This window comes from Trichosurus vulpecula, chromosome 4 (genome assembly GCF_011100635.1).
Source record: "Trichosurus vulpecula isolate mTriVul1 chromosome 4, mTriVul1.pri, whole genome shotgun sequence".
Lineage (NCBI taxonomy): Eukaryota > Metazoa > Chordata > Mammalia > Diprotodontia > Phalangeridae > Trichosurus > Trichosurus vulpecula.
Window position 1 is genome coordinate 73002732 of NC_050576.1, and position 18948 is coordinate 73021679.

General features: G+C 38.0%; 1 protein-coding gene across 6 annotated transcripts in view; it reads left to right on the plus strand.

Moving 5' to 3' along the window:
* Positions 1-18948, plus strand: part of RASAL2 (RAS protein activator like 2) — a 353760-nt gene that overhangs the window by 272579 nt on the left and 62233 nt on the right. For all 6 annotated transcript variants that reach the window (XM_036757497.1, XM_036757498.1, XM_036757499.1 and 3 more), the window contains exon 4: positions 11352-11458. In XM_036757497.1, coding sequence (XP_036613392.1) covers positions 11352-11458 — 107 coding nt within the window. The remainder of the gene's footprint in view (positions 1-11351; positions 11459-18948) is intronic.

The window sequence follows — 18948 nt, forward strand, 5'->3', positions numbered from 1 at the left end:
TAGAAATGCCTATGTGCAATGCCCTCTGCTAAGCCCTTCACAAATATCATCTTATTTGAGAAATCAAGGAAAGCCCTTAACACTGTATGGCCAAGAATTACTCAGGGTATGCAGGCATGGGTTTAATCAGTATCATTGGAGGGAATACCACTGTCAGTGAGATCACAAATCCATTGGAGTACTAGAGTAGTTTCCTTTCCAGATTAATGAAGCATATGAATATTGTTAAAAATACAACTTTATTAAATGATAGGAAAATATGAGAGGTTCACATGATTGCCTGCTTTAAATTTAGCTTTTGTCTCTCTAGTACCTCCAACAACATCCCTGGGAGGCTTCTAAAGGGTTCCTTAGGTTTCTGTTAGTATCTCAAGCTACTGATACTCTATAAATGTTGAGTGTTGGTCGAGAAAGAATACTGGATAAGAAATCAGAGGACTGAGTTCGAATCCAAACTCTGCCCAGCTAGAGGTTCCCCTCACTCACCTCTCTGGGCCTTCATTTCCTTATCTATTAAAGAAAATAGGACTGCAGGTCCTCTAAGGACCTCTTCAAACTCTGCATCTATGATCCTGTTGTCTCTGAAACAGCCATTTTCACAGTATCTTATGTCTGTTTGACAGGACTAAAAAATTGTTCCAGCATCTTCATGTGACTCTTTCTTAGAGTATGAGCTCTTTCTAGTTTCTCTTCTAGAGAGAAATTTATTTGGCTACTGTCTGTAACAAGTGTGGGAAATCTTTAAAAACCAAGTGCTGCCTTGGGGGCCAGGGAAACAGGGGCAAAGGGAAGGAAGAGGAGACACAGAGACTTTCCTCTCTAATAATTATCCACGTTTCTGTGCTTGCCACCAGTTCTTGAATAGTGAAACATCAGGGGTATGTTAACTTAAAAAGATTGATTGAATGAAATACAAATTGAATGAAAGTGACTCTCTGAGGTGGTTTTGGTTTTATTTTGTTCTTAGAGCAATTGAATGATGTTGACTATCAGTATACATGCTTTAAAGGAGTAAAAAAAATAGGAGGCAGAAGGAAATGTCCTAGTGAAAATAGTGCCTGAAGTCTTTGTATAAAGCAGTACCTAGGAGCTACCATGATAGCATTTCTATAAAGGCAGAATATTATCTATCTACCTTCTTATTTCATTTCAGGAATGAACCTCTCCTACTTCCATTGCCCCTGAGGAGCTCTCTCTGAAAGAAAAAAAAAATCTAACCACTTTTTTTTTCCAGGAATGTCTTTCTCTTTTGCTAGTTTTATCATCTGTCATTAAATCTCCTTTTTACTCAAGTGGCACTAACCTAGTTTCTACTTCCATTCATTTTTTTTCATTATAACCACCATACTTCCAATTCCTTCCCATTTTACTTCTTAGTCTACTTGTCTGCTGCCTTCTAAGAAAATAGAAGAGTCCTGATTTCAGATCCACACCATAATTACTGACTATCACATTTATAATCAGCTGTAGTCAATGGTATATTTCTGCTTCTAATGTCACTTAAATAATTTGAGGGAGGACAGGAAGACAGTGGAGTGAACCTGAGCATTTCTTTTTTGCCCAGGCTGAAAATTCAATTGCATGAATGGGTGAACATTTAAATACATTAGAAAGCAGTGTTGTGCATGTTAAATTTTTTATCATGCTCTGTTGAAGTTTTATTGATTGCTAGAAAAGGTTTTGTAAGTAGACTGAAGAATTCCCTTTTCAAGAACAACGTTGAAACATTTCTAAAGAAACTGCTCCTAACGGAAGTATTAAAAGGACATTTGATTGGTAGAGCTTTGGCTTATTGCATTTCCATACAGAAAAGTACTAGATATTGCCTTGGGTAGTTATTAAACATATTTAGACATGTTGTTAACTAATATGGCAAAGTAACTGCCTCTTTGTTTATATAATTCCATTTTCCCAGTTGCAGATAAACTGATGGTTTTCCTTTTGGGAAAGATGTGTAGGGTCTTTATTGCTATGGTTGTGTCATTTAGTCATGTCTTACTATTCATAACCCTATGGGACATATCATCCGTGGGATTTTCTTGGCAAAGATAGTGCAGTGGTTTGCATTTTCCTCCTCCAGTGAATTAAGGCAACAGAGGTGAAGGACTTGCCCAGGATCACACAGCTAATAAGTGTCTGAGACCAGATTTGAACTCAGGTCTTCCTGACTCCAGGTCTGGCACTGTATCTACTGTACCACTTAACTGCCCTGTATGATCTGACTGAAGTTATTACAACAAGCAACAGAGCTAGGATTTGAACACAACTCCTGTGACTGCAAATGTAGTATTCTTCTTCCTGCCTCTTTTACCTGTTTCTAATCCAGGCCTCCATAGCAGTGGTAACTTCTCATAATCTAAATTCTCCATTTACTTGGAGACTAAAAAGACTTCAGTGTAATTTATTGTCATGTAACTTCTTTCTGGTGCACAAGCTCCCAAAGCTGGAGTTATTAGGAAAGGAGACAGTTTTTAAAAAATTGAACTATTGTGATACATCAAGGGAAAAGAGATGGGCTCTTCATAGACAACATTTCTCAGGTGCATGAAACTATCCTTTGTCTTAAACCTCTCCATTTAACTGTTCAGAACTACAATGTTTATTTTTAAATGATTTTTAGTCTCATTTTCAAGTTAATGGAAATGATATAGTTTTCTTGCTTAATTTATGTTCAGCATAATTTAACAAAACTTTTTTTTGCATTTCTGGAGTGATTAAAGCACCATAACTTTCCAGGATAAGTCCTTAATGCTAAATATTATTGGGGAAAAAAAGAGATAAATGAGGGTGGAGAAAAGCTGTGGATAAGAACGGTAATACTGACAATCACATTGATGATGGTGAAAGCAGCTAGCATTCACACAGTATCTCAAGGTTTGCCTAGCGCATTGATCCTCACAGCAACCTTGAAAGGAGGCAGATGCCGTTATTATTCCCATTTTACAGAAGAGGAAGCTGAGGTAAACATCGCTTAGGTGATAGGCTCACTTGATAAGGTCACATAGCTAGGAAGTATCTGAGGCCAAATCTGAACCCAAGGCTTCCTTATTCCAGGTTCAGTGCTCTCTGTGGATAGTGTGTTAGAAATAAGTACCTTTCATGTCTGAGAAATGTTAAGAGCATATTAGGACTTCCTATTCTGAGTTTCTGTGCTTCTCTGGGACCTCATCATCAGTTTGTAGTCACTTTCTTCGTTCTTCTCCCAGATGTGACAGTAAGTTCAACTAGAACCACTCAGAAGAAAATGATGAGGAATGTCATATGTACTCTCATAAGAGTATGTACAATTACACCTTCGGGTCAACAGCTGTAAGGGGATCATAATCATCATAAACCAGTTAACACATATGAAAAAGCATTTTAACATTGGCTGTATTCATTTAGCTGAGGAATATGAATTCATGAACAGTTCTTTTAATTCCATTCAAGATTTTTTGAGGGCCCACTCTGTCCTAGATAGCCCTGTGCTAGATTTTATAGGCAACACAAAAGAAATATGAAATGCAATCTCTTTTTAAAAAAAAACATAAAAACTTACAGTTGTTAAGAAAATCAAGTCACATACAAATGAATCTATTCAAGAATGATAAAAGAATGATAAAATGTTATTGTTGAAAATCTTATAGTAAGGGTTATTTAGGTCAGAGAAGATGTCAGCCTGAGATGTAAATTAGTTGTGAAACACCCAAATGATAACATTAGGTTACCAAAAATATTTGTTTCGTACAGGATCTGTTTGGTAATAAAGTTGAATATTGGATGAGAGTTAAAAGCAGAATTTGGCTATTCTAATAGCATGTATTTTCTACGACAGCGATCACTTTCAGGTTGCTTACAGAAGCTGAGATTGGCAAATAGATAAACCCAGGTCTGATTTTGAACCTATTCAGCATAAAGCCACTGAAAGAATTTTTCCTAAAACCTAAATACTATGGAACTGACTCAAAGTTAACTTACTAGGCTCCCTTAGCTGATATTTGTTGTATAGGTTGCTCCTTTCTAGTCAGTGGATGGTTTTGAATGAGCTATGTCTCTTAGAATGTTGTTGTTGTTTGTCTTTCGTTCTCAAAGAGTACCATGATGTCAGGGAAGTGATACTGTGACATTCAAGTGAATTGGATTTCAGTGAGGGAGGGCTGTGCAAAGTCACCAGCCTCACCTTCTCCTCCAGAGCCATCTGGGTCCAGTGGCAAGACATAGATCAGTATGACTGATCTATATAGGCTGCAGTGGGAGACCTTGGCCTTTTAAAAATAAAGTCTTTTACAGGTCTCAGATTGACTGAGGCAATGCCCATTCAGTGATTAAGGTAAGAAATAAGGGAGAAAATAGTCTCTCTTGGAATACATTAAGATAGAAAGAGGTTCAGAAATTATCTGTTAGTTTCTCTGTGATGGTGTTCTATTGTGGGAGCCACAGTTTGCAAAGGTCATCCATGAGTTGGAGAGCATAGAGACTGTGGCAACCAGCATAGTGAAGAGCCTTGAGTCTTTAGTCTATGATGATCCAGTTGAAGGAACTGGAGATATTTGGCCTTGAGAAGAGGGATGTAAGATTCAGAGGGACATAATGACTCTCTTGGAACGTTTAAAGGGTTCTCATGTGGAAGAAGTATTAGATTTATTCTCTTTAACCTCAGAGGATAAAAACAGGAGGAACTGTGGAAATTGCAAAGAGGCCTGATGTCAAGAAAAACTTGCTAACAATTAAAACTACCCCAAAGTGGAAAGGGCTGCCCTAAGAGATGGTAGGTAGGTTCAGACCATCTTCCTTTCAGGGATATATGTTGCACTGTATAACTGCTGAGGTTCTTTCCATCTCTAAAATTCTGTGATTCTGTGAATGTCTTTGTGAAGAACTATCAGGGTCCACTTAGCACAGCAGCAGCCCTACTTGCTTCAGTAGTCTTTTGTGACTCCTGACACCAAAGCAGTCACATCAAAGGGACCTGCAGTCAGCGTTGATCTTGGCACCTCTTATTCCTATGTGGGAGTCTTCCAACGTGGGAAAGTGGAGATCATTGCTAATGACCAAGGAAACAGAACCATCCCAAGCTTTATCACCTTCACCAACGTAAAACGTTTAATTGGTGATGATTCAAAGAATCAAATTGCAATGAACCCCACCTACACAGTCTTCAATGGCAAATGTCTGATTGGTCACAGATTTGATTATACAGTCAGAAATGAAGCATTGGCCTTTCACAGTGGTGAATGATGCAGATAGGCCTGAAGATATGAGTGGAGTGAACAGGGGAGACCAAAAGTTTCTATCCAGAAGTATCTTTTATGGTCTTGACCAAGATGAAAGAAATTGCAGAAGCTTACCTTGGGAAGGCCATTACGAATGTTGTCGCAACACCAGCCTACTTCAACAATTCTCAATGTTAGGCCACCAAAAATGCTTGGACCATCACTGGTCTTAATGTACTCCAAATCATCAGTGAGCCAACTACTGTTGCTATTGCTTATGGCTTGGACAATAAGGCTGATGCCAAGAGAAATGTTTTGATCTTTGATGTTGGAGGTGGTACTTTGATGTCTCCATTCTTACCATTGAAGATGATGAATTTGAAGTCAAGTCCACAGCTGGGTACACCCACTTGGGTGGGGAGGACTTTGACAACCAGATGGTTAACCATTTCATTGCTGAGTTCAAGTGATAAATTCAAGTACAAGAAGAATGTCAGGGAGAATAAGAGGCCTGTCTGCCATCTGTGCATCACTAGTGAATGTGAAAAGTGCACCATCTCTTCCAGTACTTAGGCAATTATTGAGATTGACTTTCTCTATGAAGGTATTGACTTCTATATCTCTAGCACCTAGGCCCATTTTAAAGAGCTAAATGCTAACTTCTTCCATGGCACACTGGATCCAATGGGAAAGGCCCTAAGGGATGCCAGGCTAGATAAATCACAGATTCATGACACCATCTTGGTGAATGGCTCTACTTGGATCCCCAGAATCCAGAAACTTCTTCAAGACTTCCTCAATGACAAGGAACTCAACAAGAATATTAATCCTAATGAGGCTGAAGCCTATAGTGCAGCTCTCCAGGCTGCCATCTTGTATGGAGATAAATCTGAGACTGTATAGGACTTGGTGGTTTGGGATATCACTCTTCTTTCCCTTGGAATTGAAACTACTGGTGGAGTTATTATAGTTAATACCACCATCCCCACCAAGCAGATACAGACCTTTAGCACCTACTTAGACAACTAGTATGTTGTACTTATTCAGGTTTACAAAGGTAAGAGAGCAATGACGAAGGATAACAACCTCTTGGCAAGTTTGAGGTCACAGGAATCCCCCTTCCCCTAGGGGTGTTCCTCAGATTGAAGTAACATTTGAAATTGAAGTAAATGTCGTGTTCAGTGTTTCTGCTGTGGATAAGAACTAAGGCAAGCAGAACAAGATCATCACTAATGACAAGGTCGTCTGAGCCAAGAAGATGTTGAGCATATGGTCCAGGAGGCTGAGAGATACCAGGCTGAAGAGACAAGATGGAGAGAGAAGTTGTCTTCCAAAAATTCTCTTGAATCTTACGCTTTCAACTTGAAGGCTACCATGGAGGATGAGAAACTGCAAGGCAAAATTGGTGATGAAGACCAACAGAAGTCTCTTGACAAATGTAATGAAATAATCAACTCACTGGATAAGAACCAGACTGCTGAGAAGGAAAAGTTTGAGCATCACCAGAAAGAATTAGAGAAGGTCTGCAACCCCATCATTGCTAAGCTGTACCAGAGGGCAGGGGACGTGCCTGGAAACATGCCCTGGCAGGTGGGGTTATGGTTCCCAGGGGGTGGACTAGCCCCGTCTGGAGGTGCTTCTTCTGGATCCACCATTGAAGCAGTTTAGAAGAAAACATCATTCCACACAACTTGAGGACTCAAATTGAAGGACTCAAATTTGTAGCCAAGGCAGTGGTGGTTTAAAAGTTAACATTAAAGCTACTGTGTAGATCTAGGCATTCTGAATACTTGAATATGTGCACAGGAAGAGAAGTGAACAGCATTACACTGTATCAGTACTGTAAACAAGTGGAAATGTAATTCCTGTCTTGGAGAATAAAATCTATTTAAAATTGGCTCCATTAAAAAAAAAAGACCTGTAAGGTATTTGGCATTCTCTGTCTGCTGGAGCTAAAACACCTACCTGTCAAGCAGTTATTAAGTACCTGTTATGTGCCAAGTATTGTGCTAGATATTGGGAATACAAAGAGCAAAAATATACCCAATAATCCCTAGTCTCAAAGAGCTTATATTCCATCAGCCATGCTTTTGATTGTCCTAAACAAGGTAATATCAAGAGCAAGAGCAAAGCTAATCAGGCCTCTCTAACTTCCCTCCCTGTCTCACCTCACATTCATTGCCTTAGTAAGTTCTTTTCCATGCTTCATTTTAGGTCCTATTCCTCTATCTCTCAGATCCACCCCCACTTTAAAAAAATTCATTAGTGTTCACCAAAGAGAGAGAGTAAAATTACAGAACCAACATACCAGCTAGAGAATGTTTCCTTAGAAGAGTTTTAGAAATCTTTTATTTTTTGTTTCATGATTAGATGGAATAGAAACCATGAGCACAGAACTGGATTGTGAGGGAAAGGCTGACATGTGTCTGCTCTATGAACAGCTCTTCTACCATGACTGTCATTGTCCCAGTAATTGTCCAGTTGTCATTTTCTTCCTATGACACTTGTCAAAGAAAAAGCATGACACTGATATCCAACTTCTAAAAGAAGTGGGAAATGAATGTACATGTTGAAGAAATTCCATTTTAGTTATACACTTTGGCTATAGAGGGCTACTTTCTTCCAGAAAGCTCATATTGCTTCACAGGTATAATCTCATCAATCCTCACAATATCCATGAGGTCTTTAAATGGCTACTCTTAGTATACCAATTTAAGCTAGGAAAACCATTGGAGAATAGGAGTTGGTAGAGGAACTAGGCAAAGAATCTAGGTCTTTTAACTTCTCTATTCAGTACAATACATTATCCTACTTAGAATTGTGTTAAAAATTTTCTATCATCTCTGAAAGTTGTCACCTTATCTAGTTTTCGTTTTGTGGTAAAGGAAATGAAGAGATGAGTTCAAACTGCCCCCATCGGGTCATTCACCTTTTTTTCTCTAACCCAGAGATGGGGAGGGGGGATATATGTGTGTATGTTTACATACATACACACACATATATTTTTTATTATATACACATATATATTTCAGAGGTTGATTGAGTAGATGAAGAAGTTTCAGACTTTGATTTATCCACTGAGACAATATTATTTGTTTATTGCCTCAGCATCTGAGAGTGAAATATGTACAAAATGACTGTAATTTAATACTGTGACCATGAAAGGTACATTGATTTTACAGCAGGTAAAAATAATGCAATAGTAGGTTGGAGCATGAGGGAGGCGAGACAAGGCAACTATCTAATTTTGGCCTGGTGGAGATGGTATAGATTTTCCTTCCGACTCAGCAAAAACACAGCTTTAAGAGCATAGCAGCCGCTTTCCTTTCTGCTAGTGGATTTGAAGTTAAAGGTAGCCCGGCCAATTTAATATGCAGCCCTGTACTTTAGCCTGTGACTGATCCAGCAGGTTGCTAATATGTTCTTGCTGATGCTGCCCTACTCCATTTCAAAGTGGACGTTGCTTATTCTTCCACTCTGCTAAAGAGTGAATGCTGTATGTCTGAAGACTTTCCATTGTCTAATAGGTATCTTTTGAAAAAATCATGAAACTTAAAGGTTTCAAAGGTTGAAGGAGCTCTCCTGCTGGCTACTCAAGATAAGTTGTCATGTTAACTCTTGGGGCAAGGAAAGAAATAATGTGGATTTCTTTCTTAGTATCCTTTGTAGAAGTTTAACCTGCTTTTCTTCTTCACCCAGTTTAGATGGAATTATTAAAAATTATAGGATAACCTGGCTTCTGACTCCTTTCTTGAAACCCAAACTAAAATCTATAGTTTGAGATAATTACTTGTGACTATTTAATGACATTGAACCACCTCTCTGAAAGACCTGGAAGTGCCCAACTTCCTACCTTGTTGGAGTTTGAAGTATAGGTTCTTGTTTAGTCAGGATGATTTTAAATAGTTAATATCATGAAGTAAATACATTTAATGTTTTCTTGTGCATGTTGCTGTTGCTGAAAATTATAGCTAGAAAAAAGTATGGAAGTGAGTTGTTCTTGTTATTGTAATTTACTTAGATAAAGCATGAGGTTTTTGTGAAGAATGTTTACTAGGAATTTTTTTCTTTTTCTTAAAAGCAGTTGTTTCTTTTATGCTTTTTTTTTTTGTAAAGATAAGTCTAATGAAGATAAATCATGCCTTCAAAACTGAAACTTCACTTTGCCCCCAGAATATTCAAAAGATTAGCTTGATATTTGATTTCTACTAAGTATGATTTGTTTCCAAAGATCACCTACCATTTCGGGTCATTATCTCAGGAAACATCAGTTCTATGAGATTCCCCACCCCCAATTCTTCTCCCTCCAATTCCTTGGTTTGCCCACACTTACCCATTGTGGTAGACTGAGTCATGGTCCTGAAGTCTGAAATTCATTTTACTAAGTGTGCTTTGACAAGTTGATCTGTTTCTATCCAGTGCTTTGCTCCATGTCCACAAATTTTCACTAATTATACTGCTGTTTTTCAGAGCTTACTAGTAATCTACTCTATTCTTTACGTATACTGAATTTTGAAAATAGATCACTGTATTAACTTTCATTTAATATCTGATGGTTAGTGACAAGTTGGAAAACTTGCAGTTGGTCCTAATTTTATAATACTGTGGAATTTCATCATTTTGTGGACATCTAATATGTTCACAAATTAGGGATCTTGCATTTTGTCTTCAGCTGAGCTCTAATATCATTTAGGGAAGACATTTTACAGTAGTGAAGAAATCAATGTCCAGTATACCAAAAGTTACTGGTTATGCTTTCCCAAGGGGAGGATGGGGGATTGGGGGGGGGTGGCATAGTAACAGGAGGGGTGAGGTTGGAGGGGTGCTGATTTGTGTGCATTACAGTGTCAGTATAAAATGATGTTTTCTTGGCACTAACTGGTCATAAATTTCAGTAAATGTTTGTTATTGCTGCAGATCAGAATAACATAATGAAATTTTCTGTAATTGGGGAAGCATTGGCAGTTGGGTATCTTAACAGCCTGAAAGTAACTAATGAGGATATGCAGTTGGAACGATTGATTGAATAGCTGCAGTCCTGTGTGTTTCTTCTCGCGGCGTTCTCTGCAAGCTGTAGAAAGGGAGGGGGAAGAGCAAGAAACAGAGAGACAGGGAGCAAGAGAAAAACCGGCTTTTTCTTAAGTGGAAGTAGCACGGATCCCAGGGGCCAGGAGGCCAGAAATGGAAGTCTTTTAAAGGGAGAACAGCAAGAGTCAAAATGTCAACCTCCGGAATAAGAGTTTACTCCCCTTTTTTAAGATCCAGAAGATAACACAGGACAATGTTTTTAGGATGTGATTTTTTTTTTCTTATCCATGTTGAGAAAGTCTAATGTTATCTGAGAAGCTGGATTCCTTTAAGTCTGTCAGTTGAACTGGAGATGGGAAGCAGTTGTGATAAAGGTATAAATAAATATATCTCTCTTGGGTGTGTGTATATGTGCATAGATATATCATTTCAAAAAAATCTAAAAATAGTACATTATTGTACATCTTAATACATCATAATTCAGTTAAATTTTATATCATATCTTCTGCAGAGATAAGAGTTTATTAAGCCAATTTACATAGATTTAGTATATCACAGTCCAAGATCTTAGTAAGGTCATATTGAGAGAACCAGGAGAAACCGATCTATTTTTATATCTGCATAAGCATATATGTGATTTTACCCAAGCCGCTGCTTTCAGCCTTCTTGTCTTTTGATTTGCACTCTAGTGAATCATTCTATCTGGATGGTACTGAACTTTGACCTTTCTGCAAAATATCACCAAATCATATTCACCACTGGACTTGATTTTTTTGTCTCATGCTATCAGCAGTTCCATTTGATGCACTTAACTCCTACATTGCTAAATGGATAGAGCATACTGATACATTGAGAGATGTAGATGATGTGCTTAGTATACAGAGTTTAACTTACAGGAAACGATTTTATATACGTTCAGTTACAGATTTATGAATATCTTGGTAAGCCATATCCCTAATTCTGGCCTCATTTTAATCTTACCAAGAATCTTGGTAGTACTGAACAAATTATATGGACATACAATGCAGCTTTTAAGTATTTGTAAGAAACAAATATTTTATACTTTAATCAAAGTAGGGAAAAGTCTTGATGGTTTCTTCTCACTTTTGCTCTTTTCATTGTCATTTTCAGAGGTGCCAGCAGAAAGGTCCCCACGAAGACGGAGCATCTCAGGGACCAGCACATCAGAGAAACCCAACTCCATGGATGCTGCAAATACTTCACCATTCAAAGTACCAGTAAGTCCTTACTATGTTTCTGAGGGAGACTACATTACTTCCCCATATTTCCACTTTTGGAGGCAGAGAGTACAACCTATGTTCCAGAATCATTGAGGTAGAATCTCCTTTTAAATTCTAGTGTATGGTTACCAACTTAAGAGGTTAACTTTATCATATCATATCCAGCTCACCTCTGCATGCAGTTTTTATGTTTAAAGGGTCATTGTTTGACCTGTGGTATGTCTGAATCACTGTAATAATTGATGATATTAAAGTAGTGTTTCTTTGTACTTGTGGTTTTTTTTAATCTTTGTACATCGGTGTTTTATCATATTAATTAGCTATTGCCTACTACGACTTTATGAGGGAGCTTGGTGGTACTGTTTCACAAGAATTACAGCAGACACAGAGCAGTGAGGATGTCAAAGCTGTGTGGTAAATGGGGACAGAAATAGGATTTGAAAACAGAATTCTCTGAGTCTTTGTCATTTGTTTTGCTTAAACCATTTTAATGTTGTAAACAACTTTTTGTCCATTATGAAGTTTTGGAGGAATGCCTACAGAGAAAATAACCAGCTGAATTGCTCAGAAGCAGCATGATAGAATGGACCTGGAAAGTTGGGTGCAAGTTCTGGGTCTGATATTTACCAGACGAATGACTTAGGCAAGTCACTGAAATGGGGATAAAAATTCTTACATTACCAACATCACAGGGTTGCTGTGAGGAAAGTTCTCTTAAAACACCATATAGAAATGAGTAGTTATTATGACAGATTCAATATTAAGTAAATATTTTACATTACAATTTTTTGTGCTACAAAAAGAGAAACTGGATTAGGGAGAATTTTGTGGCTGGAAATTTTAATCAACTCATTGATTTTTGGGATATTGAGTTGGCATCTTGTTTGTGGGCCAGAAATATACCAGTCAGTCAGTCAACATTCACTTATTAATCACTTAGTACTTGACATTGTGCTAAGTGCTAGGGATAGAAATACAAACAAAAAGACAATCCCAACATTCAAGGGGCTTGAGAAGACCACACATAAAAGGGGTGGAAGGAGAGGTGAGTTATCTGCTTGGGGGGCATGGTGGTAAAGTCCAGGAAGTCAGAATCAGAAGGAGGAGAGGAATGAAAGGTGGCTAGACTGGAGCCCCTCCTCAAGATAGAGCTTCCAGGAGGAACCCAAGGAGACCTTAGGGATGAAGGGACGTTCTGGGATGAGAAGGCCACAGGCACTAAGGGAAAGACCAGAGTGAGAAGGCAGCCAGGATCTGGTAGCAAAGTCCAGAGAACGTGTCATTTCAATCCAATTCCTTGTTTTTCTACCACATAGACAGACAGACAGAAAGACAGACAAATGGCGCCTCTATGAAGTAGGAATTTTGAGCATTCAAAAATAAAATCAGGTGTCTATTTGAGTCAGCATTTTGTTGCTGTTACTGCTAATAAAAGGACATATTAGAAAACGGGATCGTTTTTAGCATTACCAAGTTAGTGGCGCCAACTTTTGTATGTATGTTGAGAGACAACATGGTATAATAGGGTGGTATCAGGAGACCTGGATTGGAATCCTGACTGGGACATTTGTTAGCCCTTTGAAACTCAGTTTTCCTCATCTGAACAACAGCATGGGCACTGCTTGTCTCACAGTGATGTGGACAAAGTACCTCTATAAATCTTAAAGCCATATGTAAATATGAGATATCAATATTAGTACTATAATAGCATAGCCTTTGTTAATGAACTTTCACAGTAAAACTGGTATAATTTTAGTTAGGAATCATCAACATGCTTCCCAGAGAGCACCATGTCTTCTTGCCCCTCAGAGACATGTTATAAACTATGACTAGAACATCTGTTAATACCTGAAATATTTTCACGACTTAAAAAGACAACTTTTAGATCAGAAGCAGGTATAGTACTTGTTCCTCAAGTTAGGACTAAAATTTAAAACTCTGGAATATTTTTTCTGATACTTTTAAAAGGTTATTTTCAAAAGATCATCTTACTTTCTCTGTTATAGAGGTACATTATTTCATCACTTTCTTTAGCATTCTTTACCTCCTTCCATTTCTAATTTTTTAAACATTGAAAAAGTATTCTTCTTCCTCCCTTCTACCTTTTCTTATTTCATCCTGCTTAAAATAGAAAACAATGTAGTGAAACAAACCTGTGTGTGTATGTACGCATGCATATGTGTATGCATTACACAAGTGTAATGATCCTTACACTTGTTTGAAGGATTGTTAGAGTTAAATGTTTATGCCGATCAAGTAGAGCCAGTTTATATTGGATTTGAAGGAGTGAAAAAGAACACAGAAAGAGTGTCAGGATAAAATGTTGTCTTCTGAACTTTAAAAATAGAAATCACAGTGTGTAGAAAGCTGTCTCCACCCCGAACCCTCCACCCCTTAAAGCATGACAACTTTAGAATCAGTCAGACATAGAACCTAAAGCCTATATATCTGGATCCTTTCAATCGGAAACTAGTCTGAGTCATTTATATTTCAACAACAAAGTTTGCAGAAAACTAGTTAAAGCTTTATTTTGGAAACTGAATGGAAGTGATAAACCACTGAGATGGATAGATAGGTAGATAGATAGATAGATAGATAGATAGATAGATAGATAGATAGATAGATATAGATGTATACACACACATACATACATACATATATATGTACTACATATATGAAGTATAGTAATAACCCACCCACTTATCTTATTGGGAGACTTCTGACGACTTCAGTCATTCAGAACTAAACTACAAACCTAGAAATATACATAAAAAAGATGTGTGAACTACAATTAGCCATCACAAAATACACATATCTAGTACTGTGAAAGGGACTGAATTACTCTCAGACCTTTGTCCAGACAATTGTATATAACATAAAATGCAAGACACTGAGAGTAGCAAAAACTGACAGCTGACAGAAGAATGAAAATATCAGAAAAATAAAAGGCATAGAGAAAAACTATGTGAAGTCTGAGTACATTTAGTAGAGTGGCAAAGACCTACATATCTTAATAGCCCTTTAGGGCATCACTGGGTTATAGCAGTATAATGTCTTCTGGCCTCGTTTTCCTTATCTGTAAAACAAGTTTAGACTAGATGGTCTATAATATTCCTTCTAGTTCCAACACTATGAATATTGTTCAACATAATAATTCACAATCACTAAGGAAAAAGGTATATTCATTATGTTCTTTCTAAGAAGATGGAGATATGTAATAAATTGTAGAAAGATTTCCATCAAAAATTGCAAAAGAAAAGAACATTTAACAGTATAAACTTTCAGTTATCTGGAAAATTCATTTAAGTGAGGAAAGGGTTATCCAAGTATTCCCAGTGGAACTCCTGGGAGTCAGAAAACTTTCATTCTTTTCTCACTTCTGCCACAAATTTATCGTGTGACCTTTGGCAAGTCATATCTATCCCTTGTTGTTTCATCTGTAAAACAAAAGCATGGGGCCAGTTGATTTCTTATGATCCCTTCTGGCTCTAAACTTTTCTTTTCTTTCATTAATACTGCCAGATAAATGAAGCAATTTGGATACCCATGGCAAGTGATGTGAATATTTTCAAAATGACCTATAATCCCAAACAATTAAATAAAATTTTATATGTGACCAAAATGTATGTGTGTGTATGTATATATATATGTATATATACATATATGCATACATATATATTATACATACACACACACACACACACACATACATACATACATCTGATAAGCAGCAACATGACCAGTACAGTTGTTTCAGGTCATAAATAATATTTTCTAGGGTACGTTGAGGCATAAAGCTTAATTGGTAATATAGTGACTAATGGAATTCTGTAGTGGGTAGTTTTATTGCATAAAAGCCAAACTAAAACCATAAGATGTCAGACATTTAACCTTTAAGGATGTAATCTCACAAAGAAAATAGTTTCCTTTTTAGCAATTCTTGTGGGAGTAGAGGTGAGTATGAAGAGTGAACATTAGCAGGTCTGTAGTCTTGCTGATTTTGTTTACATGCAGGTTGGTCACTCATCAGATTTTCTAGGAGAGTCAGTGAGAGACTTATAACATGGGCTTTGCTTCCTCACTTATACCTTTCAGATATTCTGGGGATAAAATAAATAGACTGAGGCAAGTCCTGTTTGGAAGCCATTAGTGACATTCTTTTGACAAATACTTGTGCCTCATGCAAGGCTCCATGACCATGACAGACCTGGTAGGCAGTACAACTACATATACAACACATACACATATACAGTGCATATGATCATTGGCTTCATTGAGCCATGTATTGAAATAATTCTTTTTCACTTAATAGGGAAACCGAATAATAGAAGAGCTACCATATGTCACATCACAAATTTTTCTCCCTTATTGACCTAACCTTTTCATCCTGCTATCACCCCATATCACAACTCCAATACCAAAGGCCAAAAAGAATTTTATATCTTCTCCTAGAGGTAATAGGGCACCACTGAAGTAATTGAATGGTGAGAGGGGATCCATAGGGTCAGAAGTGTGCTTTAGGAAATCAGTTTGAAAAGTTACTGGAAGATGGACTGCAGCAAGGAGAGACTTGAAGCCAGGAGACCAGCCAGCAGGCCTGAGGTAATGAGGGCCTGTACCAGGAGGGTGCAGTATCAGAAGAGAAAAGTAGGCATATGTGAGAGATAGAACAAAGATAGGAACAATGGTACTTGACAGCTGATTATAGATAGGGTGTGAGAGAGAAGGAGGAATTAAACATGGTGCCTACATTACAAGCCTAAATGACTGGGAATATGGTGATACTCTGGACAGTAATAGGAAATTCAGAAAGATGGGAGGGTTTGAAGGAAAAGATAACAAGTTCAATTTTGGTTGTATCTGTGTGGGAAACAATCATAGTTTGTGGGCACAATGTGGATAAAGATCCAGCAAAGAAGACAAAGAAAGAGTGGTCACACCGAGTATCAAGGAGAAGAGGGTGATTACAATGTCAGAAAGGCAAAGAAGGCAAAAAATATGAGAATTGAGAAAAGGCCATTAGATTTGGCAATTGAGAAGTCATTAATAACTTTCAAGAGAACAGTTTCAAGGTGAATGATGAGCATGGAAGCCAGACTGCAAAGAGTTAAGAAGACAGTGAAAGAAAAGGAAATGGAGGCACCCATTGCAGATGGCTTCTCAAGGATTTTAACCATGAAAGACAAAAGAGGTATCAGACAACTTGTGGAATCGATTAATCAAGTGAGAGTCTTTCGAGGATCTGGGAGACATGGGCATCTTGGAACACAATAAGGAAGCAGCCACTAGATAGGGAGAGATTAAAGGCAAATGAGAGAGTGGGGATGATAAAGAGGACAGTCTTCTGGAGGGGAAAAAAGAATAGAGCAGAATCATTTGTCCATGTAGAGGGATTTGCCTTGGCAAAGAGAAGGGCCATCTCTTCGTGTGAAACAGGAGTGGAAAAAGGAGATAGTGGCAGAAGGCATCTGAGTAATGTGAGATGGGGAGAAGTAGGAGCTCTCTGCTGATGACTACAATTTCTTCTTTGAAATAGAAGGCAAGGCCTTCAGCTAAGGGGAGTGAAGGGGTGGGGAAGAAGCAGTGAAAGATTTAAAGAGAGATGAAAAAGTTTGGCACTTCTGCTATGGTAAGTGGGATAATGAATCAATTAGGAAGATCTAAAAGGATTACTCACTTCATCGAAGGTCCAGTTGAGATTTTGTAACATAAGCTTGTAGTAGATCCAGTCAACATAACATAACTTTGTTCAGCGACATGTAAATAGATGTGAAGTCAGCAGATGGTGGGTGTAATCCACAGCTGGAGTTTGACATGGCAGGGTCTTTAGTAGGATAAAGGAGCAAGAGACTTGAGAGAAAAAGACAGTGTAGACTTGAACTGGTTCACCAAGAGGTCAAAATGGGGAAGTGATGAGAGTGTAGCCAGTCATAGCCTGGGAAAAAATGAGGGGTAGACGGATTAGAGATCACAGTGGGGATGAAGGACAGGGTTTGGAATTACAAGATAGAGGGAAAGGTGGAGTGACAACAGATTATGATTAGATAAAGGCATTTCATGGTTCCTGAACATGGATATAGAACATTTTTCTGTGATGACAAAATCAGGGATATGATCATCTCTGTGTGTGGCTGAGATGAGGTGGAAAAGTATCTCATGGTAAATGAGTAATGTGAAGAATTTGGAGGTTGGGATATTTAAGGGAGTTTTAATATGTATTATGAATCTGGTATAAGGGTAGGAGTTGGAGAGGACCAAAGACTGACCTAGGCACTGAATTCATTTAGGAAGGAAGGAGAATGGCTGAGAATGGGCTGAGAGGGGGTCTGGAATTTGATAGAAAGGCATATAGGCAAGGCAGGCCCTATGTGACTGTAAGTGGCCTGAGAGAGTACCTGGGACACATTGGGAACTGTTCGGGCAAGGCAGGCCATGTGGGGTATAGATGGAATTTCACAGCAGGGCAGGCCCTGTGTGATTGTAGGTAGCCCAAGATGGTACCTGGAGCACAATGGAAAGGCACACAGGCAAAGCCAGCCCTTTGAAGATGTAGGTGACCCAAGTGGTGCCTGGAGGGCCATGGAATGGAATGCAAGCAGTGCAGGCCCTCTGAAACTGGTGGGGAAAATGAGATGGCCCAGAAGGGTTCCTGGACCTTAATGGAATGAAACATCATGATAGATTATTAACATAATGATATATAACAAATAATAATTAAAATAATAATATAATATATATATAACATAATAAAAATATTAGAGTAATAAATATTAAGCACTTGCTTTGTGCCAGGCACTAAGCAGGTTGTCCTTGGATCACTTCTAAACCTAATCTCAATTCTAAATCTAAGCCCAATCAAAAAAAGATGAGCCAAATGAGATAAGAATAAAAAGTTTATAGTCCTAAATTATTTTAAGGGTGTTTGATTTTAGGATAGATATTAATAAACTGCAGTGGAAACAGGGTAGTAAAGGGCCTCAGTATCATGCCATGTGAGGAACTAGGGTTATTTACCTCAGAGGAAAAGAAGAGTTGGAAGTGGCAGGATCACACTTTTCAAATGTATAAAGGGCCACTATATGGAAGAAAGACTAAAGAATTTCAGAGTTAGAAGGAATCCTATAGGTCATTTTACCCAGTCCTTACCCCAAAATTATTTCCACTAAAATGGTTCATATAGCCTTTGCTTGAAGACCCCCAGGAAAGAAGAACCTTCTGCTTCCCCAAGTAACTTACTCCACTTTGAAATAGTTTGAATTATTGGGATATTTTTTTCTAGACATCAATTTTAAATTTGTCTCTTTGACACTTCTACCCATTGTTCCTTGTGAAACTGATTTCCAGAAGCCTCCGTTCATTCATTCATTCATTCATCCATCCATCCATCCATCCTTATTAATTTTCATTCCAAAATTGTAGGCTGCTGTAATCTTTTTGGGTCCTGTCTCTTTTCATTCAGTGTGTTCTATCCTCCCTAGTTCTGAATC